Here is a 20801-nt window from a genome sequence, read left to right on the forward strand (position 1 = left end):
TAATTCATGAGAATTTTAAGCAGGCTTTTTAGGTCAGTCTTAAAGTATTAAATTAAAATAACTGAGTATTGTCAAAATCGTTAAATGCAAACATGAGCTCAGTCTGAATTCTTTGTGAATATCGCTAATTTGTTTTATCCCTTGCTGACAAATTAGTCCTATTGTCAAGGTTTGTCTGTTTACTTTCTTCTTATTCTTTTATCTGGAACCTTTTTTCTTTCGTTTCTTTTATTCGAAACAAAACCACGGAAAAGGTGTTCTAATAGCATTTCAATTCTAGAGTAAATAAGGGCGTCAGGTGATGCATTCGCCCCTTAATATATTTAAAAAAACAAGTTTCTTCAACTGAAAGTAAAATTCGTGTAGGAATTCTGGCAAATTCCCAGTGTAAAATCTTGGTGCGTAAGATTGAATCGTTAAGAGAACACAAGACATAAAAAGAAAATACGTGAAGGAATTCTGGCAAATAACCCAGTGCAAAATTCCCCTGAAAAGTTCACCCCCTGGAAACTTCCCCTTCCGTGGAATCTCCCCGTGCAAAATTCCCCCAGCAGAAAATTTGTACTCCCCTCCCCACCCGAACAATGTATGCATACTTCCAAGTAACACATACTAGACGTAACCAATGGGCAAATTTTATAACTTAAAGAATTTTCCGCAGGGGCTGTGGGGGAGTATTATCTCCAAAGACCTATATAGCTATTTTGTTCAGTAATTGTGCTGAACAAAATAGCTATCTAAAAATTTTGATCGGAAGGTTTTGGAGAAAAAAAATTTCGTGGGAGAGGGCCTAGCTGCCTTTCATTCCATTTGAATGAAACCCTCTCCTTATTTTTTAGGCCCACTGGGTAAAAAAAAGAGAAAAAAACAACCCCTGGGAAAAAAATAACAAATAAACACGCATCCGTGATCTTTCTTCTGGCATAAACTGCAAATTTGCGGATAGGAAGCTTCTACAGAAGGGCTCTTTGATACGCTGAATCTGATGGTGTGATCTTCATTAAAATTACATGACTTCTAAGGTGTCTTTCTCCTTTTTTGAAAATCAGAAAAATTTTCTCAGGCTCGTAGCTTTTGATGGGTAAGACTAAACTTAATGAAACTTATATATTTAGAATCAGCATAATAAGTCAATTCTTTTGCTATATATACTGATATCAAAATTCCGTTTTTTAGAGTTTTGGTTACTATTAAGCCAGGTCGCTCCTTACTTGCAGTTCGTTACCAAGAACTGTTTGATACGTACTCCATATGAAATAAATGGCCTAGCCGTTATAGATAGGAAAAAAAACGAAGGATACAAAAATACCCCTTGATTTAGAAAAAAAAAACTTTTTTGCATCTCTACTTTCAAGAAATTAAAAAAAACCCTACCATGCGATTTCGTGAATTGGCGCCACTAGTTGGTTAATGTGCATTTCTGGAGGGGGACTGTCATCCCCAATAATTAAAAAACAACTGTAATTTATTAAGTAGATTTAAAACTGTTTAAAAGGTCATTCTAAGTGCAAAATTTGCTCTTTGCTTTAAACAGATATTTTTTTAAAATTAATCCTTGCTCGTTTTTAACATAAAGAAAACAAGAAAAAAAGGGGTCCGTTGCGCTTCATAATATGTTTCACATTAGTAATTTTCCAAATGTACTGCTTTTGAATTCTTATCATCAAGTAAAAATGTGAACCTGTTTCGCCACATTTAATCGGGTCAATTTTTTCCTTAATATTTAAGGTGCTTTTACTTCCCAAAATCGTTCAATTCAAGATTAGGTTTTCCTGTTTGAAAACTTTCAAAAGTGGAAATGAATACACCCTCTGCATCAGCAAACAGGATAGAAATGGAATCATTGAACAATGAATATAATTTCCTGTATGTAAGAGAAATCACTGAAAAAATAGGATTTAGTGCTTTTTATAATAATATTGGTACTATAACTAGATATGTCAAATCAGTTGTAGTCTGGTCATGGAATTCGGTAGAAGAGAATCCACTCCAAGAATTGTTTAATTGTTTTTAATTTTTATTTTCAGTATTGAATTGAAACTCCGATTCTCTTATTTATCATTGAAATGCCTAATAAGCGCTGGTGACGTCCCATTCCTTACGTTTCGGATCCACATACTAACCCATAAATGTAGAACTGCCTTTATGTATAATATCATACTGACTTCTTGCTATTTTTTCTTTTCTAAATATTCCTTTAAACATAATCGAAAAAAAAATGACATAAATGTGTTAGGAATTATGACTGAAATTAGTCGCATTTCACACTACGCCAATGCTACTTGTGGGATTCTTATCTCTGCATCAGCATGCTGTACGAAATGTCTTCCGAGAATAGAATAAAGGGAATTTAGACAAAAAATATATATTTTTCTCACAATTTAGAATTTTGTATGCACATATCAGAAGTACCAACACATTCTGTTTTTTTATTATTATCAGTTCATCATGCATCATTAGGAGACCGAAATTTGCTTGTTGAGGTAATTATAAACATAGAAACGACATTCAGTATAACCCCCTCCACAAAAATATATCCCCCATACCCTGACTCACCCAAGAAAAACTTTTGTGTAATTTTTATAGAATTTGTTTTTTTAACAAGGGTACAAAGGTAAAGGTAACTTTCAAACTCTAGGAGTCAATTTTTCCTTCTAATTGGAACCCCTGGCAATTTTTATTTAATTTAAGGTTTCTGCCGCAATGATACCAAGAATTGTTTAGATTTTCTACATATTCTTTGTCAAACAATGCTCAAAGGATAAGTCAATAATTCTAACTTTATTTTTCGAATATTTTCAAATTTGAAATACGGTCGCAATTTAGATGTAGAGAATTAAATGCGAGGAATATGTCACACGTCTGTGGTAACATTTTGACTTATCCTGTATCTTTGCTTAGACATTGATATTGCTCTGCGTATGATTTTTGTTTCGGCTTTATGTGGCCCGTTGATATCAATGCAATTTATTAATATAAATCGGAACCCACAGAAAATGATTGTAATTAGTACATCAAATTAAATGAATGTATTAGTGTTAAATTTATTTATTAAATTACTAGTACAGCAAATTAAATCTTACAGAGTCAAAATCTATTCAAAATTACGAGGAAATGAAGAGCGCGATACCCGGGGTCATTAGAATATAACTTGGTTCAATTATGAAATTGAGCATCCCGTACTGGGTGTGAGGCTTGGTGGAAGTGGAGGGGGATAAGTACTGCAGCACTAGTTGTGAATCTGGCTGAAAAAAAGCCACCTTTGTTCACCCGAAAGCTTGTTTATACTATACTAAAATCGTCTACAGCAGCTCATTGCTGACAATTTTAGCAAAAGCCAAGTACCAGCACTTATATTTATGATTGTTTAATGTGTTTTTATTGTTTATATTGTGTTGCGTAATGTTTTTAAATTCATCAAGTAGCGTGTTTGTTAAATATTTGCTTTTATTCACTACCGCTTAAATACCACCGACTTCAATAACACCCCCTCTTGTCCCCTCCCCTATTAAAAATATTTTAGCTATACCCCTGCCAAAGAGGAAGAAGAGGAGTCGGGGCATCCAGTAAATATATAATTTGTTCAAAGATTCTCCTTGAAAAACATGAAAATTATACCGTTGAATTCATTTTTGACCGTTCAAACCCTAAACCTACCTCCGAGAAATATTTTAAGATATCAGCCTTCTCAGGCATTATCTATCTCGAAAGACAGAGACACATGGATATTCTTAAGAAGGGAGCCGGAAGGCTTAGAATTGCTTTACTAAGCCAGTATTTTCTATATTTTTACGAAAGGTGCTTCACATAAACGTTGAAGAATTTGTCTACCACTAATCTCTCCTCCTTTGCTGAACAAAAATAATGCCTAACCTGTACAATGAGTTCTGAGGAGGATGATCTGTCCCCTCTTATTGTGAGAAAATAAATTTTTAATGAGGAACTTTAATGCTGAAATAAAAAAAGTTTGTGATGACTAGTTAGGACTTGTGTTTTAAGTGTACTGAACTGTAAGAATGAGGACGGAAGCCTGCCTCTTCTTTACGAAAATCATATATTTTGTTGTTGAAAAGCAAGTAAAACTAAATTAAGTTTCCCAGTATTATAACACAAAGACCAAACTTCAATGGAAAAACTATATTGATATTACAACGAAAACGAAATTAATAGCAAGTTTTTTAAAATGACAATGACGAATGACAATAAATCTAAAAAAGAACATAGTTTAGCGTGTAAGAAGAGGACTGTTGCTCTATCAAACCTCCGCTCCCCCTACTACTTCAAGAAGGAATTCTTTAGCACAAAAACAATACGACCAACTTGTATTTTTTCTCCGCGAAGTCTAAACATAATGGGCTGTTAAAGAGCTTCAAAAGGCTATTGAAGAGCTTTAGAAGGCCGTTGAAGAGCTTTAGAAGGCTGTTGAAGAGCTTTAGAAGGCTCTTGAAGAGCTTTAGAAGGCTGCTGAAGGGTTTTAGAAGGCGGTTGAAGGGTTTTAGAAGGCGGTTGAAGAGTTTCAGAAGGCGGTTGAAGAGCTTTCGAACACTGTTGAAGATCTTTAGAACACTGTTGAAGAGCTTTAGAACACTGTTGAGGAGCTTTAGAACACTGCTGAAGAGTTTTAGAACACCGTTGAAGAGCTGGGCTGTTGAAAAAGGGGAAAGGGTTGAAGGAACCAGCAGCTCTCTCATACACAACATCATTTATCCACATTTAGATTTTAATTTCACTCCTTACAGCTGTTGTTGTATGAAAAATAAACTTCTTTTTTAATTTAACGCATTCTCGAGCAGACTTGTTTCTTTCTATGTCTTTCCAGATTCGTCTAAGACTCGCTTACTACCACCTATCATCAAATTACAGGGAATATTTTATACTAATGAGAGCCGACGTAAATCAAACATAGTAGCAACACAACGGCAATAATATTAATTTGTTAGATTCAGATCTACCCGCAAGTTACTTCACAATCAGGCAAATTCACTAAAAGGCTCACTACCACAAACTAATGTTTATTGGAATGCGTCGTCAACGTCAAGTACGGTAATAAATTACTAAGACTCTTCGCGGTGCTTTAAAACCTAAGCCACATAGATTTCCATGACCAGGGGCTTGTCCATTACTTTTTTTTGGGAAGGGGGATACAAAGAAAACTTAAAAAGCGCATGAAAAATTTGTTTATACACAATTTCGTTATGTTTTTACGAGTCGGACAAACTGTTTTTTTTTTGGGGGGGGAGGGGGGTCAACCCCTCAAACCCCCTACCCTGGATAAGGCTTTGGTTATGACCATGCAACTATAGTTATAGTCAAAACCCCAATAGGGAAATCAACTCACGAAAATAAGAGACATTTTTTTTTCAATTTTAATTGTTAATGAGGATACAAAAAATGTACTTCTCATCATATAGCGGAAACGACATTTTTTTCTATCAAAGATAATGCAAAAAACCATCAGAAATTAAATATAAAAAAATAAGATCTTTCAGCTGAAAGTAAGGAGCAACATTAAAACTTAAAAGGGTCCTATCGGGAAACAGGGACAAAACGTATGTTCTCATGTCAGAATCAAAAGCCAACTGACTTGTATTAGAGAAACTCACGCTTCAGGTACCCACCTTCCAAAATCCTAAGATTGTTTTCAGGTTTGTGATTGGCTGGGAGTTACTGACAATACGAATTATATTGGCAGATAGATGGTGTATACTAGCCAAAGAGTCGGCTAAACTAACTTTTTCGTTAGGGCGTGTTTCCTAAGGCCGTACCCTTATATACGATATGCCCTTACCCGCTTCCGGTGTAAAAGTAAACACGATAAATATTTATATTTTTCAACTTGTAATTACTTTCAGACAGATCAAAATACATAATCTAATCTAGAAATTCTTTTTTCAGGATGTCTTTGCTAGCAAATATGCCCTCAAGTTTCAGCGAAGTCGCTGCCTCCATTCCTCCAGTCGCCTTGACTCCTTACAGCGGCCCATTAGTTGATACAACGGTTACTGACATCAAAACAACAACCAAGGACAATAAAGGAATAATCATTGGTGACGGAGGCCCTGACCTTGCCCTTGTCCCCTACGCACTTAAAATATTATTTTCTGTTGGACTAATAACCATCGTTACTGTAGTAACTGTGATTGTAACTGTGACGACGACAAACATTTTCTTTTTGGCTTCTGTTAACATAGCCCCGATATTCTTTCCGGGGGCGAAAAATTACAAACCTAGGAAGAAGAAGAAGCCTAAGCGGCCCTACCCAGAAATTATATATGAAGGACCATATTATGACTATGATGGTCATGAAGAGGATGAAGAAAAAGACGAAGTAGGGAAGCTTGAAAAATATGAGCCTAAAGTTGTAGAAAAAGTGTATGGAAAAGCCACGAGACGAATGCTAAAGCGAGAAACACTGGTTCATAATTAACGTATTTTTAGTGCTTTTAAAATAAATGAAATATTTAAGAATTCCATTAGATTTTATTTCTAATTGGGGTATTTCCCCTCCTCTCTCTATTTTAATTCTAATTCTGCATCTTTTTTTAGTGTGTTGCAGGAAAACATTCTTATTAAAACCATCAGGTGCTAGAAGTCTAGGTTTCTGTCAGCCACTTACCTTTTTATAGCTTCCACGAAACTTCTTAAGGATTTTTGCTAGCAAAAGTAGGGGAAAAATTGTGCAAATACTCATTTTAAAACGGAAAATTTGCAAACTTAAGCACTCCTTTCCCCAGAATATCACGATTGGCGAGATACAAATTTTTTCTCTCTAAAGCGAGAAATACTGGTTCAAAATTAATTTTTTTAGTGCTTTTACAATAAATGACATGCAGGACTTCCATTATTATTTTTTTTCTAATTGGAGTATTTCCCCTATCCCCTCTATTTTAAATCTAATTCCGCGTTTTTTTTTAGTATTTTGCAAGAAAATATTCCTATTAAAGCCATCAGGTGCTAAAAGTCTAGGTTTCTGTCTGTCACTTACCTTTTTATAGCCTCTACGCAACTTTTTAGGAATTTTTGCAAGCAAAAGTAGGAAAAAAATTGTGCAATACGCATTTTAAAGCAGAAAGTTTGCATTTTTAAGCACTCCTTTTCCGAGAAATCATGATTGTGACATACATATTTTTTTCTCTCTCTAGTATCTAGAATGCTTTTTTAGAGTGGTTATAAAAAAAATCTCTCCGGGGGATCATTGAGGCTCTCTATTCATTCCTGAGACTTTCATTCTCCTTCCTCAACTACTTTCCAGGAGGACCACGGGAAGAATTTACCCAAAATATGAATTTTATATATTACATGCGTTTATACTTAAATGCTTCTTCTTCGTTTGGTACCACCCCTCACATTCTGCGCTCCGTAATCTCGTTCCATCCCTTTCCCTTCTTTGTTTTACGGTAAATTCTATTTTGTATTAATTGTGTTTTAATCTTCTACAGAGCTCTGTTCCATTTAACTACCTTGGCTCTCTCTTTTTCCAGCTTATTTTCTATCTAGAAAAGACACAACTAAAATTTTCTATCTTTCTTCCAGCTTCATTTTTATTATTCTGCTTTTCCAGACAGCAACACAAAAGATAAGTTTCAAATTGTATTTAATTTAGCGATATTATAATAACAAAAAAAAACGGATAAATATTATGAATATTTACATAAGTCACTCCATTTCAAGTGGTCAAAGTCACAAGGGAGGATGCTTCAGGGAGGATCTCGTACACAGGAGTTGGCTGTGAATAGACCAAATATTAAGGAGAGGGGTAGGCTTCGAAAAAACAATAAAATATGGTTACTGTGAGTAATATAAGAGATATAATATATAAGAAATTGCAGTAAAATTTTGACATTTTTGGAGAGGTGTGCTGTCCCAGATCCTGCCCCTTCATGCATGACTGACACCAGCAATTGTTATCCTTTTTGTATCTTAATTAAAATACTTATAAATCAAAATATACTAATTGAATTTTAATTCATAGTCTGTCTAATCGTTCCCTGTACAATATGAAATGATTAATTCAAATTTTGCTAATACACTACAACGAAAGATAATAACAAAAAATAAAGTAAAAATGACTCAAAATATATTTTGATATAAAGAGACTCGGTCTCCTTTTGTTGAAGAAGAGACAGTAAAAGACACTTTTCAAAAGAGACTCAATAGAATGCAACATTATTACTAGTTAAATCGAAAGTGTTTATTAGTTAAACTAAAGCACCAGGCGGTGCGTCGTTTTTTTTCTGGAGGGGTGCAGTTCCCCCCATTAATTTGGAGAGAAAAATGTTATACAGCCAATATCCCTTTTTTATACGGCTATAGACCCCTCTTGTCCCCCCCTACAATAAAGATGCTGGAGCTACGCCTTTGCCACCAGGTGCTTCTAAATGCCAATAAATACTTTCGTTAAATTTCCACTGATGAAGCTACACTTATTAGCAGCGGCCTAACCAGCAAGAGGGTTTGAATCCCTCCAAAATTGAGAAAATTGGTGAATGAATCAACGGTTTTTATTGTTAACCTACCTAATAATTCAAGTGTCTTTGCAACTTGTACCGCTTGCAAATTAAACTTAATGACATGTGTCAATGACGGGAAGGGACGTTTCCCTCTCCCCCTAGAGTTGGAAACGATATTTTTCGTGTGTTTTCATGGGACATATCATTTCTTAATATTTCCATTGAAATAGCTGCCTCCCCTGGATCTTTAAAAATAGACTTTACCTTGTCCTACATTTTCGTGAATTAACAACACTGTATGATGAATGTCTCCCTTCAAAGTAAAAGTCTCAATACACTACCAGACATGCGTCAAGAATCATAACCCATTAATTAGATTTTTCACACGCTTCAGAAAAAATATGATATGAAAGGAAATTTACTGAAATATTGCAAACGGGTGGACGAGCAGGACGAAATTTTTGGAGGAGGAGGGGAGAGGGTTCAAACCAGATATTTCTTTACCCATAGTATCGCCCAAGAGGAGACATAAATTGAAAAAAAAGAAAATCCTTAGAGATAGATTGGTTTCAGGTCTATTAAATTATACAATAGAACATAGTGATTTGAGGGGAAGCTGATTTTATGCGCAAAATACTTGCAGATTATTCAGTCATAAATGACCAAAATATAACAATAAATGTCATTTATTGACTTCATATTGCTTTTCTTACAATGAAGACACTAACATATGAGACATTTTTATGATAGCTACATGGCCTGATATGCAATAGCCACTTTCAGAAGAAGACAGAGTATTCACGGACTGAGCCAGTTGATTAAAGGTCCTGAGTTTAAAACAACAGGCTATCGATTTCATTTTACATAAAAAAAATTATCATACAAATTTTTCAAATTACCATAAACAAATTGGACCAAAATTCGTTTCTTAAACTTAATTGGTTTTGGTTTAAGACGACCATAACATAAAAACCACCAAAAGTACTAACGTTTGTGTTGTTTTTAAAGAAACGTATGATTAATTTAATTATTGAGAAAACAATATTTTAGACTAAGAATATACTTCTTTTTAAGTAGACTAGTATTTAATCACACTAAATTTTCTTTAGCTCCTATGATCAGGGTTGCCACCAACTTCCTCCAAAAAAACCTGTCTTTGGTTTTTACTTACAGTGTCTACTATAGTTTGCTTGATACCAATAATACAAAAAAACAGCCTAATTTTTGATTAGATTGGGGTGAATTAGACCTCCTTCTGAAAAGTTTGTTAAAAATATATGATTTCACGCAAAAAGAAAAGCGCCTTTCCCCATTCCATTTTCTAGCAAAGACTCAGACAAGTGTTACTTCCCATTTTGATGTTGATAATTTGACAGGAAAATGTTCGTTTGGCAACCCTGCTTACAGCACACTTAAATTTAAATCTGTAACGATGACAATATTCACTACTTCAGCTTCTGATCAATGTTCTTCTTCTCGCGCTTAACAAAATTCTTGGCCAGTCTGTCCCAGCTTCTTAATTCTAGGGTCTCCAGCAAGTGGTTTGATTCTAGTTAAAAAAAAAAGAGTGAAGTTATTTCACACTCATTCAGATTGATCAACATAAACTGCTTAAAATCTACAATTAAACGATCCTTAGTCCCTATCAATTTGAAAAGTTTGTGAATTTTAAACTGGGACTTGGTCCATCTGTTCATAAAGCTTATAAAGCCAGCCTAAAGGTAAAAAATAACATAAATATTACCAATGAGACGATGAACCGAAGTCAAGAATTAAGGGGTTTTAAGGATCAGAAGCTTATCGAGGATCGAAGTAGTTTTTCCGATTTTTCAAACGATTTCACTGCATAATTCAGCTTTGCTTAAAAACCCTAGTTTTTTCAAACAGTTCGTGGTAACGAACTGTAGTAAGGAGCGATCCGGCTCAATAGTAACCAAAACTAAAAAATTGAATTTTGATATCAATAGCTACATCAAAAGAATCGCATTTTAATGCTGATTTTAAATATATAAGTTTCATCAAGTTTAGTCTTACCCATCAAAAGTTACGAGCCTGAGAAAATTTGCCTTATTTAGGAAAATAAGGGGGAAACACCCTCTAAAAGTCGTAGGATCTTAACGAAAATAACACCATCAGATTCAGCGTATCAGAGAACCCTACTGTAGAAGTTTCAAGCTCCTATCTACAAAAATGTGGAATTTTGTATTTTTTTGCCAGAAGACAAATCACGGGTGCGTGTTTATTTGTTTGTTTGTTTTGTTTTTTTTTTCTTTTCCCCAGGGGTCATCGTATCGACCAAGTGGTCCTAGAATGTCGCAAGAGGGCTCATTCTAACGGAAATGAAAAGCTCTAGTGCTCTTTTTAAGTGACCAAAAAAATTGGAGGGCATTTAGGCCCCCTCCCACGCTCATTTTTTCCCGAAGTCAACGAATCAAAATTTTGAGATAGCCATTTTGTTCAACATAGTCGAAAACCATAATAACTATGTCTTTGGGGATGACTTACTCCCCCAAAGTCCCTGGGGGAGGGGCTGCAAGTTACAAACTTCGACCAGTGTTTACATATAATAATGGTTATTGGGAAGTGTACAGACGTTTTCAGGGGGATTTTTTTGGTTTTGGGGTTAGGGTTGAGGGGAGGGGGCTATGTGGGAGGATCTTTCCTTGGAGAAATATGTCATGAAGGAAGAAAAACTCAATGAAAAGGGCGCACGGCGCAGGACTAATCTGGTCACGTTAGCAAAAAACGTCAAATTCAGAGCTTAATATACAATGCTGGGTGTTCGGAGCCTCTTTATTATGGAGTATAATTTGAAAATAACACAACTATACGAGCGATAAAACATATATACCACAACCATAACTCAACTAACGAAAGAACTGCTAAGAGATAACACAACTATAAAGCGAAAACAGGTGAAAACTAACGGGAAAATAAACGAACTAAGAGGTGGAAGGGGCCCAGAGAAAAAATATAATCCTTTTCCAATTTTGAGCCTAACTTCCGCAAAGGAGTAATAATGTCAGAAGCCCCGAAATACCGAATTATTTTCTTTTTCATATAAGACCGGGGTAAATGAAACAGAAACTTACAATAGCGGAAATATAATATACACAATTCAGCCAGATCTTGTCTTTTTTTCAGAATAGGTGAAATACCAGATAGGAAAAGTATTGAATGGTCGCAAAAACTAGTGTATAGCAATGCAAGCGCTTTTCGATAATTAAATAAAAAAAAACAAGTTTTTTTAACTGCAAGTAAGGAGCGACAGTAAAACTTAAAACGAACAGAAATTACTCCGTATATGAAAGGGGCTTTTCCTCCTCAACACCCCGCTCTTTACGCTAAAGTTTGACTTTTTCTCTTAACTCTACATTTTAAAACAGTAATAAACAGTAATAGAAACGTTAGTTAAAAACTAAAAGTTATAGTTGCCTTTTTATGTAACCGAAAAATTGGAGGGCAACTAGGCCTCCTTCCCCACCCCTTATTTCTCAAAATCGTCTGATCAAAGCTAAGAGAAAGCAATTTAGCCAAAAAAGGAATTAATATGCAAATTTCATTTTAATAATCTGTTAATCTGATTCAATACAAAAAACTCAATAAGATTGGACAAGTCCTATGGTGGAGAGCCAAAATCAAACATGCATTAATTCAAAAACGTTCAGAAATTAAATGAAAAAAACTAGTTTTTTTTAACTGTAAGTAAGGAGCAACATTAAAACTTAAAACGAACAGAAATTATTCAGTATACGAAATGGGTTGTCCGCTCTTCAACGTCTCGCTCTTTACGCTAAAGTTTGACTCTTTGCTACAATTCTACTTTTTAAAACAATTAAAAGCTTTAGCGTAAAGAGCGAGGCGTTGAAGAGCGGACAACCCATTTCGTATACTGAATAATTTCTGTTCGTTTTAAGTTTTAATGTCGCATCTTACTTACAGTTAAAAAAACTAGTTTAATCCCCAAATAAAGCTACATCTTGAATTATCTGAGATCAGATTATCAAACTTGTAAGAGGATATTTATCTACAAAAGAAACTGTTTTGTTAGTCACCTCATTATGAGACACATCAATTGAATACTAGGCGATTGATCGCCACTGCTTGACAATGATTATTTTTGTCTTTTTTCATATTTATCAGTATTAATTGAGAAAGTTCAGTTGCAACAGTGCCATTTAGCGTGCAGCATATTGTTAATTTGAAGGTATTTTTTGTTCATTTACTAAAAAAATTCCCCTTTCCTCAATGCATCAAAGCTAGAAAACGAAGTTTTTAGTAATATCTTTTGGCTGAGTTAATTTTTCTGATGCATCTTAATTACACTTTGTATTTGCTATAATTTAAATTAAAGATCCATAGCAACGACCATGCATATATACAGTATTTATACTGGCGGTGACACAGCTTCAAAGAACAGTCAAATTACAAGGATAATGTACGATATGGGATGAAAAATTGAGGCAATTTTAATATTCTGAGGATTAATGGCCTGAGCGTTCCCTTTGCCTTTGCAAGTCCCTTATTAACTATTATTAGGGACATATATATATATATATATATATATATATATATATATATATATATATATATATATATATATATATATATATATATATATATATATATATATATATATATATATATATATATATATATATATATATATATATATATTAATTTAAAAAGTCAGCTATAGAAGAGAATTAGCAATTATCACATAAATTCCACCCTTTGTGAAAAAATAGATATGTTATGGTTGAACTCGATGATCTTCTTTTTTCTTTATGTCAGTTTACTAACGTGCTAATGTCCATTCTGACTAACAGGTTTTATTTGTGTCGTTTCTAAAACCTCGTGCTCTAATGTATATTAATGTACTTACTCTCTATTTTTCATATTTTACGATATATCCTTAAAAAAATTTAGGTATAAGCATTTGGCTGCAGAGTAAGTCTTCCGAGTACCTGTTAGTGTATTTCTTAATAACTAGATTAATATATTGTTTTATAATGTTTATCTGCTGAGTGGCTTACTAGACCCAAGGCAGTATTCAGGGAATGGATTACGGGGTTTGACCCCCCCCCCGAAATCTTTGTCTGACTCGTAAAGACATAATGAAAAATGCATAAACCACACTTTGATACGTTTTTTTAATTTTTTGTACACTACCTGCGGAAAATACCCCTTCCACCTCCCCCGACTAAAAAACATGTATACGACCCTGCTCAAAATACCTTTAGACTTCACACAAGGAAGCCTGAAAGGACATAAAATTAACTGAAGATACCACTTTCTGTGGGTTTGTTCTGTTACTAGTGGGTTTGTTCTGTTACTAGTTCTACCAGTACCTTGCTCAAGAGGGCTCTTCCTGGATTAAAAACCTTCAATTCAATGGATCAGACGATGAATCTCTTGGAACTAACCAGATAACTTTCTTAAGTTTTTTTATTTATTTTATTTTATTTTTTTTAGCAAAAAAAGTTCGCAGAATCATTGAGAAGAATAAGCATTAATGCGCACTCTCGCCAGAGTCTGGGACTGGGCTTCCTGTACCACAATTATTTTTTTACAGCTATTGCAAATGTATTAAAGGTTGAATCTAGCGAGTTACATCAACCCATTAGAAGTTACCTGAGGATAGGCTGTTACTATTATAAAAAACGATTCATAATTTCTAGCTCTAAGACTAAAAAACATAACTCTGAGCGGTGCTATAAATTTATCATCTTTAAGGAAAGAGTTGCCAAACCCCTCTATCATTTTAGTTCACCTTTGGAATGCAACTGATTTGTATTTAAAATTAATTAAACCAACAATTTATATTTGAAATCAATTAAAGCAACAATCAACTTTGAATGCAAAAAAATTGTTTATGCATAATAAACTTGTAAAGAACCGAAGAAAGGACGAAAAATTGTACATATAAATCAATACAAAACAACTATTAAGGCTTTGACATAGGTTGGGGGCGTAGCTCATTTTAACAGAAGAAACAAGTAAATTTACTGGCGGAAAAATATAGCCCTTAGAGCGATTCCAATCATCTTTTGGGGTCTTTCTTGGTACACCACTAATGAGAACGAAGTTTAAATCTGTTAAACTCAAGAAAGTGGGAATGGTTTGGTTGCCCTCTAATGCCCTCGAATGTCTAAAGGACATCCGAACTTTCAAATCAAAAGAGCCCTTTCCAGAATTCTAATACCCTTAACCGCTCCTTAGATATTGGAGGTTCCGCCTTTTGAGAGTAGCAGTCGCAGTCGCAGTGGTAGTGATAGCAATACCAGTCACAAGTAGTCACTGCCGCAGTACCAAGTAGTCGCAGTCATAGGCCTTAACAACCACAGTCGCAGCTGCAAGTAGTTGGAGTCACAAGTAGTATTTGAAATCACAAGCAGTAATATTTCTAGCAGCCCTGGAATTTCAACTTAGCACCCTCGCCTGTTCCTCAGATATTGTAATACACCCTATTGATCGCCTACATGCACATAGTGTATTTTAATTTAGTTTGACATCCCTGTAAACATTCGCTAAAAGTTTCACAGTAACACCCTAAGACTTTTGCGAGACCCAGGATCAAACGAGTCCCTTTTTCGAAATGATAAAGCCTAAATATAAAAACAATATTCAATTTGTATAACTTGCAGCCTTTGACCCAAAGGCTGGGGGTGGACATGTGACCCCCGTAGGCATAGGTATCGGGCCTTTCAACCGTTTTGAGCAAAATAGCTACCTCAAAAAGGAAGTGCGAAGGGAGTGGTCACAGTTCAACCACTTTTAAATCTTTAAAAGGACACTAGAATTTTCAGTTTTCAACCAAATGAGAACATCTGAAGTTTCTATGAGCATAGAAATCATGTGGATTAGGCGATCCAAAATAGTAGGTTCTAATGCTTTTTTCAAAGGCCAAAACTGATTGGAGGGCAACCGACGCCCTTTCCATGCTCTTTTTTACATCCTCGTAAACATTTTGCGCCATAAATTCGAGATAGCCATTTGATTCAGAGCCATCAAAAAGGTCTAACCAGTACACCTCTAGGGTCAACTAGAGCTCCAAAGCCCCAGAAGGAATGGGACTAGATTTCAAAAATTACCCAGTATTCATACATCGGTTTTAGCAGTACAAGTGGCATGTTCGGTTGACGAGGGCCAAGTTGACCAATAATTTTCGAAGAAGGTGCAGACGGGTGAGGGCTAACACTGTTCTATACAAGGTGGTTGGGGGAACGAAAAAAATACACACCAGTCGGCTTCGCTCTCTCCTTAGGCAGCGCTATTACGCTGCATATGATTGTCTTCTTTGATTTTAAGCAAACTAAGGAATCGGATATATGTCTTATGTCCTTCAAATACGGCGTGGCGCATAGGCAGAAATTTATTTCGGAAGGCATTTCAACAGGAAGAGTCTCCATATTTCTTGTGCACATAGCTATAATACAACCCCAGTCGAATACTACCCCAGTCAACCCTTAAAAAACTCATTATATTAGCATCCCATGGTGTATAGCCATGCTGAATTGACTTGAAACGAAGAATTTTTTTAGATTCATCGTCAAAATTGTTGACACATTCTAACCAAAATGGCCTGCATTTACAAAAATATTAATGCATCTTTGCGGGCGATACATGCTGAAATATCATTCAGCATTTAGATTTCCCAGGAATGACCATTCACATTTTAATAATGAAAGAGATTTGAACAAAAGCAGTTAAATATACACATCATGACTGGAAGTGTGAGTAATAGTACCAACGTGGTTGACATCCCTCAAAATTTCTCTTCCACAGCCCCGAACAATGTTTCTAAAATACAGAGCCTTGGCTCACCTTATTCAAAACCTTTCTTTTCTCCATAAGAAAAAAAATATGTGGATATAGAAATAGGGTATATATTATTACAGAACAAAATAGAAAATACTTACAGGGCTACGTCAGCCCATTAATCAGATATTAATTTAAGGAGAAATCGGTTTTTGAAGGGGGAACAGGAACATTTTTAATAATGAAAGAGGTTTGAAAAAAAAATACTTAGAAGGTACACATTAAACGTACCCGTTGGACGTGTAAGTGGCATTACAACTTGGTTAACCTCCTTCAAATCTTCACTTCCCAAACCTCGAACAACGTCTCTAAAGTGCAGAAATGCTTCTCCCATGAATTCGCTCGATCCAACCAAGTCATAATCTTTGACAGTGAAGACAACGAGACTGTCACCTTTCTGGAGAGCTGGAGCAACAGGGCTGAAAATGAAAAATAAGTAAAAGTAACAAACGGGTAGTGGGTAGGCTTTCTAGGTTCAAGGGATCGCTGGGTTAAAGCCAAACTCAAACATTGGCTTAAGGACATATTATCAACTGGTTACATAAACACTCCAGGGAGGAGAAGACCTCCCCCTTGAACAAGAGCTAAGAGCTCTTATGGCACTTGTGACGAGGTCGGAAGATCCAAGAGCTCATATGGCATGAGCTCTAGCAAAATTCTAAGAATCAATAGATTGATTTAAAAGGAAAAATCAGAGCCTTAATACCGGACGGGATATAAAATAAGAGCTCTGAGACACAAGGTCCTTCTAAATATTCAAATTCATTAAGATCCGATCACCAACTCGTAAGTTAAAAATACCTCATGTTTCTAATTTTTCCTCTCCTTTTACCTCCCCCCCCCCCAGATGGTCAAATCGGGGAAAACAACTTTATCAAGTCAATTTGTGCAGGTCCCTGACACGCCTACCAATTTTCATCGTCCTAGCACATCCAAAAGCACCAAACTCGCCAAAGCACTGGACCCCCCTAACTTCCCCAAAGGGAGCGGGATCCAGTACGGTTACGTCAATCACGTATCTACGACATTTGCTTATTCTACCCACCAAGTTTCATCCCGATCTCTCCACTGTAAGCGTTTTCCAAGATTTCTGGTTTCCCCCTCCAACTCCCCCCAATGACACCAGATCTGGTCGGGATTTGAAATAAGAGCTCTGAGACATGAGTTTCTTCTAAATATCAAATTTCATTAAGATCTGGACACCCATTCTTAAGTTAAAAATACGTCAATTTTTCTAAGTTCTCCGAATTAACACCCCCCCACTCCCCCAAAGAGAGCGGATCCATTCCAATTATGTCAATCACGTATCTAGAACTTGTGCCTATTCTTCCATCAAGTTTCATCCCGATCTCTCCACTCTAAGTGTTTTCCAAGATTTCCGGTTTCCAAGCCTCCAACCTCCTATGTCTCCAGATCTGATTCAAATTAAAAATGGAGCATCTAAGACAAAAGATCTTTCTATATATCAAGTTTCATTAAGATGCGATCACCCATTCGTAAGATAAAGAACCCTCAATTTTCACGTTTACCCAGATTTCCTGTTTCCCCCTCCAACTCCCCCCAATGTCACCGGATCTAGTCGTGATTTGAAATAAGACCGCAGAAGCACAACATCCTTCTAAATATCAAATTTAATTAAGATCTTGACACCCATTCTTAAGTTAAGAATACCTCAATTTTTCTAATTTTTCCGAATTAACGTAACCCCCACCCACTTCCCCAAAGAGAGGGGATCCGTTCCAATTATGTCAATCACGTATCTAGAACTTTTGCTTATTCTTCCCATGAATGTTTCATCCCGATCTCTCCACTCTAAGTGTTTTCCAAGATTTCCGGTTTCCAAGCCTCCAACCCCCTATGTCCCCGGATCCGATTCGAAATAAAAATGGAGCATCTGAGACATAAGATCTTTCTATATATCAAGTTTCATTAGGATCCGATCACCCATTCGTAAGATAAAGAAATCTCAATTTTCACGTTTTCCAAGATTTCCACTTTCCCCCTCCAACTCCCTCCAATGTCACCGGATCTAGTCGTGATTTAAAACAAGAGCGCAGAAGCACAATATCCTTCCAAATATCAAATTTCATTAAGATCTGATCAATCGTTTGAATTTAATAATACCTCATATTTTCTAATTTTTCTCAATTACCCCCCCCCCTCACTCCCCCAAAGAGATCAGATCCAGTCCGGTTGTATCAGTCACGTATCTTGGACTTGTGCTTATTCTTCCCACCAAGTTTCATCCTGATTTCTCCACTCTTTTCCAAGGCGTTTTCCAAGATTTCCAGTCCCCCCAACTCCCCCAATGACACTGGATCCGATCGAGATTTAAAACAAGAGACCTGAGTTACAAGGTCCTTCTAAATATGAAATTTCATTAAGATCCTATCACTCCTTCATAAGTAAAAATACCTAATTTTTAAAAAAATTTCAGAATTAGCCCTCCCCCCATCTCCCCAATGAGAGCAGATCCGTTCCGGTTATGTCAATCACGGATTTAGGATTTATGCTCATTTTTCCAACTAAGCTTCATCCCGATCCCTCCACTCTAAGCCTTTTCCAAGATTTCTGCCCCCCCAACTCCCCCAATGATACTGGATCCGGTCGGAGTTTAAAATATGAGATTTGAGTTACGAGGTCCTTCTAAATATGAAATTTCATTAAGATCTGATCACTCCTTCGTAAGTTAAAAATACATAATTTTTTGTAATTTTTCAGAATTAACCCTCCCCCCAAGCCACCCCAAAGAGAGCAGATCCGTTCTGGTTATGTCAATCACGTATCTAGGACTTGTGCTTAGTTTTTCCACCAAGTTTCATCCCGATCGCTCGACACTAAGCGTTTTCCAAGCTTTTAGGTTCCCCCCAACTCCCCCCCCCCAATGTCACCGGATCAGGTCAGGATTTAAAATAAGAGCTCTGAGATACGATATCCTTCTAAATATCAAATTTCATTAAGATCTGATCATCCGTTCGTAAGTTAAAAATACCTCGTTTTTTCTAATTTGCCAATTTTCAATATGCCTGCCAAATTTCATCGTCATAGCTTATCTGAAAGTGCCTAAACTAGCAAAACTGGGACAGACAGACAGACCGACCGACAGAATTTGTGATCGCTATATGTCACTTGGCTAATACCAAATGCCATAAAAACCAAAGAATTCAGAATCTCTTTATAAAGTTTTTTTTTTTTGTAGAATTCGAGATCGTTTTTGTATTTTTTCAAATCCTCCTCCCCTTCCTGTTGAAATATATCGGAAGTTTCCTATTTATAGCTATTTAAGCAAATATTGGATATATTATTCAGACAGCCAATTATTTGATTGGTATCACAACTTAAAGGACTAAACCCATCTTGGTTCTATATTCCATACTTGGTCAAGACCCCACTCAGGGGGAGAGGAGGAAACAAACATTATCTTGGAAGAAGTTTAGAGCCTCGTTCGATTGACTTTACCACTTAACTAATAAGTATTTTGCTGTTTTTTTTTTTTAATTTGCACTCAACTTCGAACATTTTTTGTTTGACGAAAGCATTCTTAGTTCGCTAAAGTTGACTACGAAACTACTATTAAGAATCCTTCGTCCTTAGAGGTCTACAAAGAATTTCAGGCAAGAAATACGACAGCTCATGTTTTGACTTCGAAGATGGAGATGCAGCATTTTGGCTCGTCATGCTGGGTGGAACACTCCATGGTAAAAGTCTTGCTTCTTGCAAAATATTATGGTTCCTATAGGGTTTTCCAGATTGAATGATGAAGCTGTTTATCAAAATCGCTTCCTCAGAGGCTGTATTTTTAATTCTGGAGTTTACAGTTCTTCTAATGAAAGGAAACAATAGGTGGAAATTTTCACAAAATGGCTCACTTCTTGTTAGTTTAGATGTTTTCGGCTTACTTCATTGTTTTGAATGTTCCAGGCCTCACATTCCTCAAATTTATGGTCTGTTCCTAATTTCTTGTACGGCTCACGTTATAGCAACTTCGAATGTTCTGCCAAAGTTTCCGTTCACCAGGCAAAAGCCTGGTGAACTTTATCAGCTCACTTTCTAGCAAAATAAATCTAAAATCGAAGAAAATGGACTCCTTAGATAGCTGAGCTTCTTTAAATCGAACTCAACTTAGTTTTGGAAAATCCTTCTCATATACATTAAAGGTACGTAGGAAAAGGTTTAACTATGATAAACACCATGTGTTTAGCCTCAATATGTTCAAAAAGGAACTATTTATCAAAAGTTTTTAGAAGCATCAAAAGTTTCAGCCTACCCCCTCTTTAGCTTTGTAACTGCTGGATTTTAAAATGACATAGTAGGGATTTTCTGTCGTTTAAGTTAGCTTCTGAAGAGTATTTTCGGGGACCATAAATGGCTTGATGAATATACAGAAGTATAATGTCGAAAACAGCTCACAAATTCGTTATAACTTCTTCTAAGTGAATTAAACTAACACAGTTTTTCGAAGACAATAATAAGCTTAATTATTGAGCCACATTTTAACCTAAAACAGAAAAAAATACAATGGGTAATAAA

The 20801-nt window shown here is 35.8% G+C and overlaps 2 protein-coding genes and 1 long non-coding RNA gene across 4 annotated transcripts in view; 1 reads left to right on the forward strand and 2 right to left on the reverse strand.

The window, feature by feature from the left end:
* The window catches only part of LOC136037006 (ribosomal protein S6 kinase 2 beta-like), an 884370-nt gene that overhangs the window by 749528 nt on the left and 114041 nt on the right, over positions 1–20801 (reverse strand). The gene's annotated exons all lie outside the window — the stretch shown is intronic.
* Positions 86–6431, forward strand: LOC136034163 (uncharacterized). The gene is made up of 2 exons (XM_065715347.1): positions 86–169; positions 5896–6431. Exon 2 carries the CDS (start codon positions 5897–5899, stop codon positions 6425–6427), a length of 531 nt encoding a protein of 176 aa, XP_065571419.1. The 5' UTR covers positions 86–169; position 5896; the 3' UTR covers positions 6428–6431.
* LOC136037004 (uncharacterized) lies at positions 7578–16690 on the reverse strand. The gene is made up of 2 exons (XR_010619848.1): positions 16503–16690; positions 7578–9999 (listed from the first exon to the last, which is right to left on the reverse strand). It is a non-coding gene; the product is annotated as an uncharacterized LOC136037004 (long non-coding RNA).

This window comes from Artemia franciscana, chromosome 2, assembly GCF_032884065.1.
Source record: "Artemia franciscana chromosome 2, ASM3288406v1, whole genome shotgun sequence".
NCBI classification, from domain to species: domain Eukaryota; kingdom Metazoa; phylum Arthropoda; class Branchiopoda; order Anostraca; family Artemiidae; genus Artemia; species Artemia franciscana.

What these genes read in the sequence shown, in the direction of transcription:
- LOC136034163 (XM_065715347.1), top strand. Translation starts at nt 5,897, where the DNA reads ATGTCTTTGCTAGCAAATATGCCCTCAAGTTTCAGCGAAGTCGCTGCC.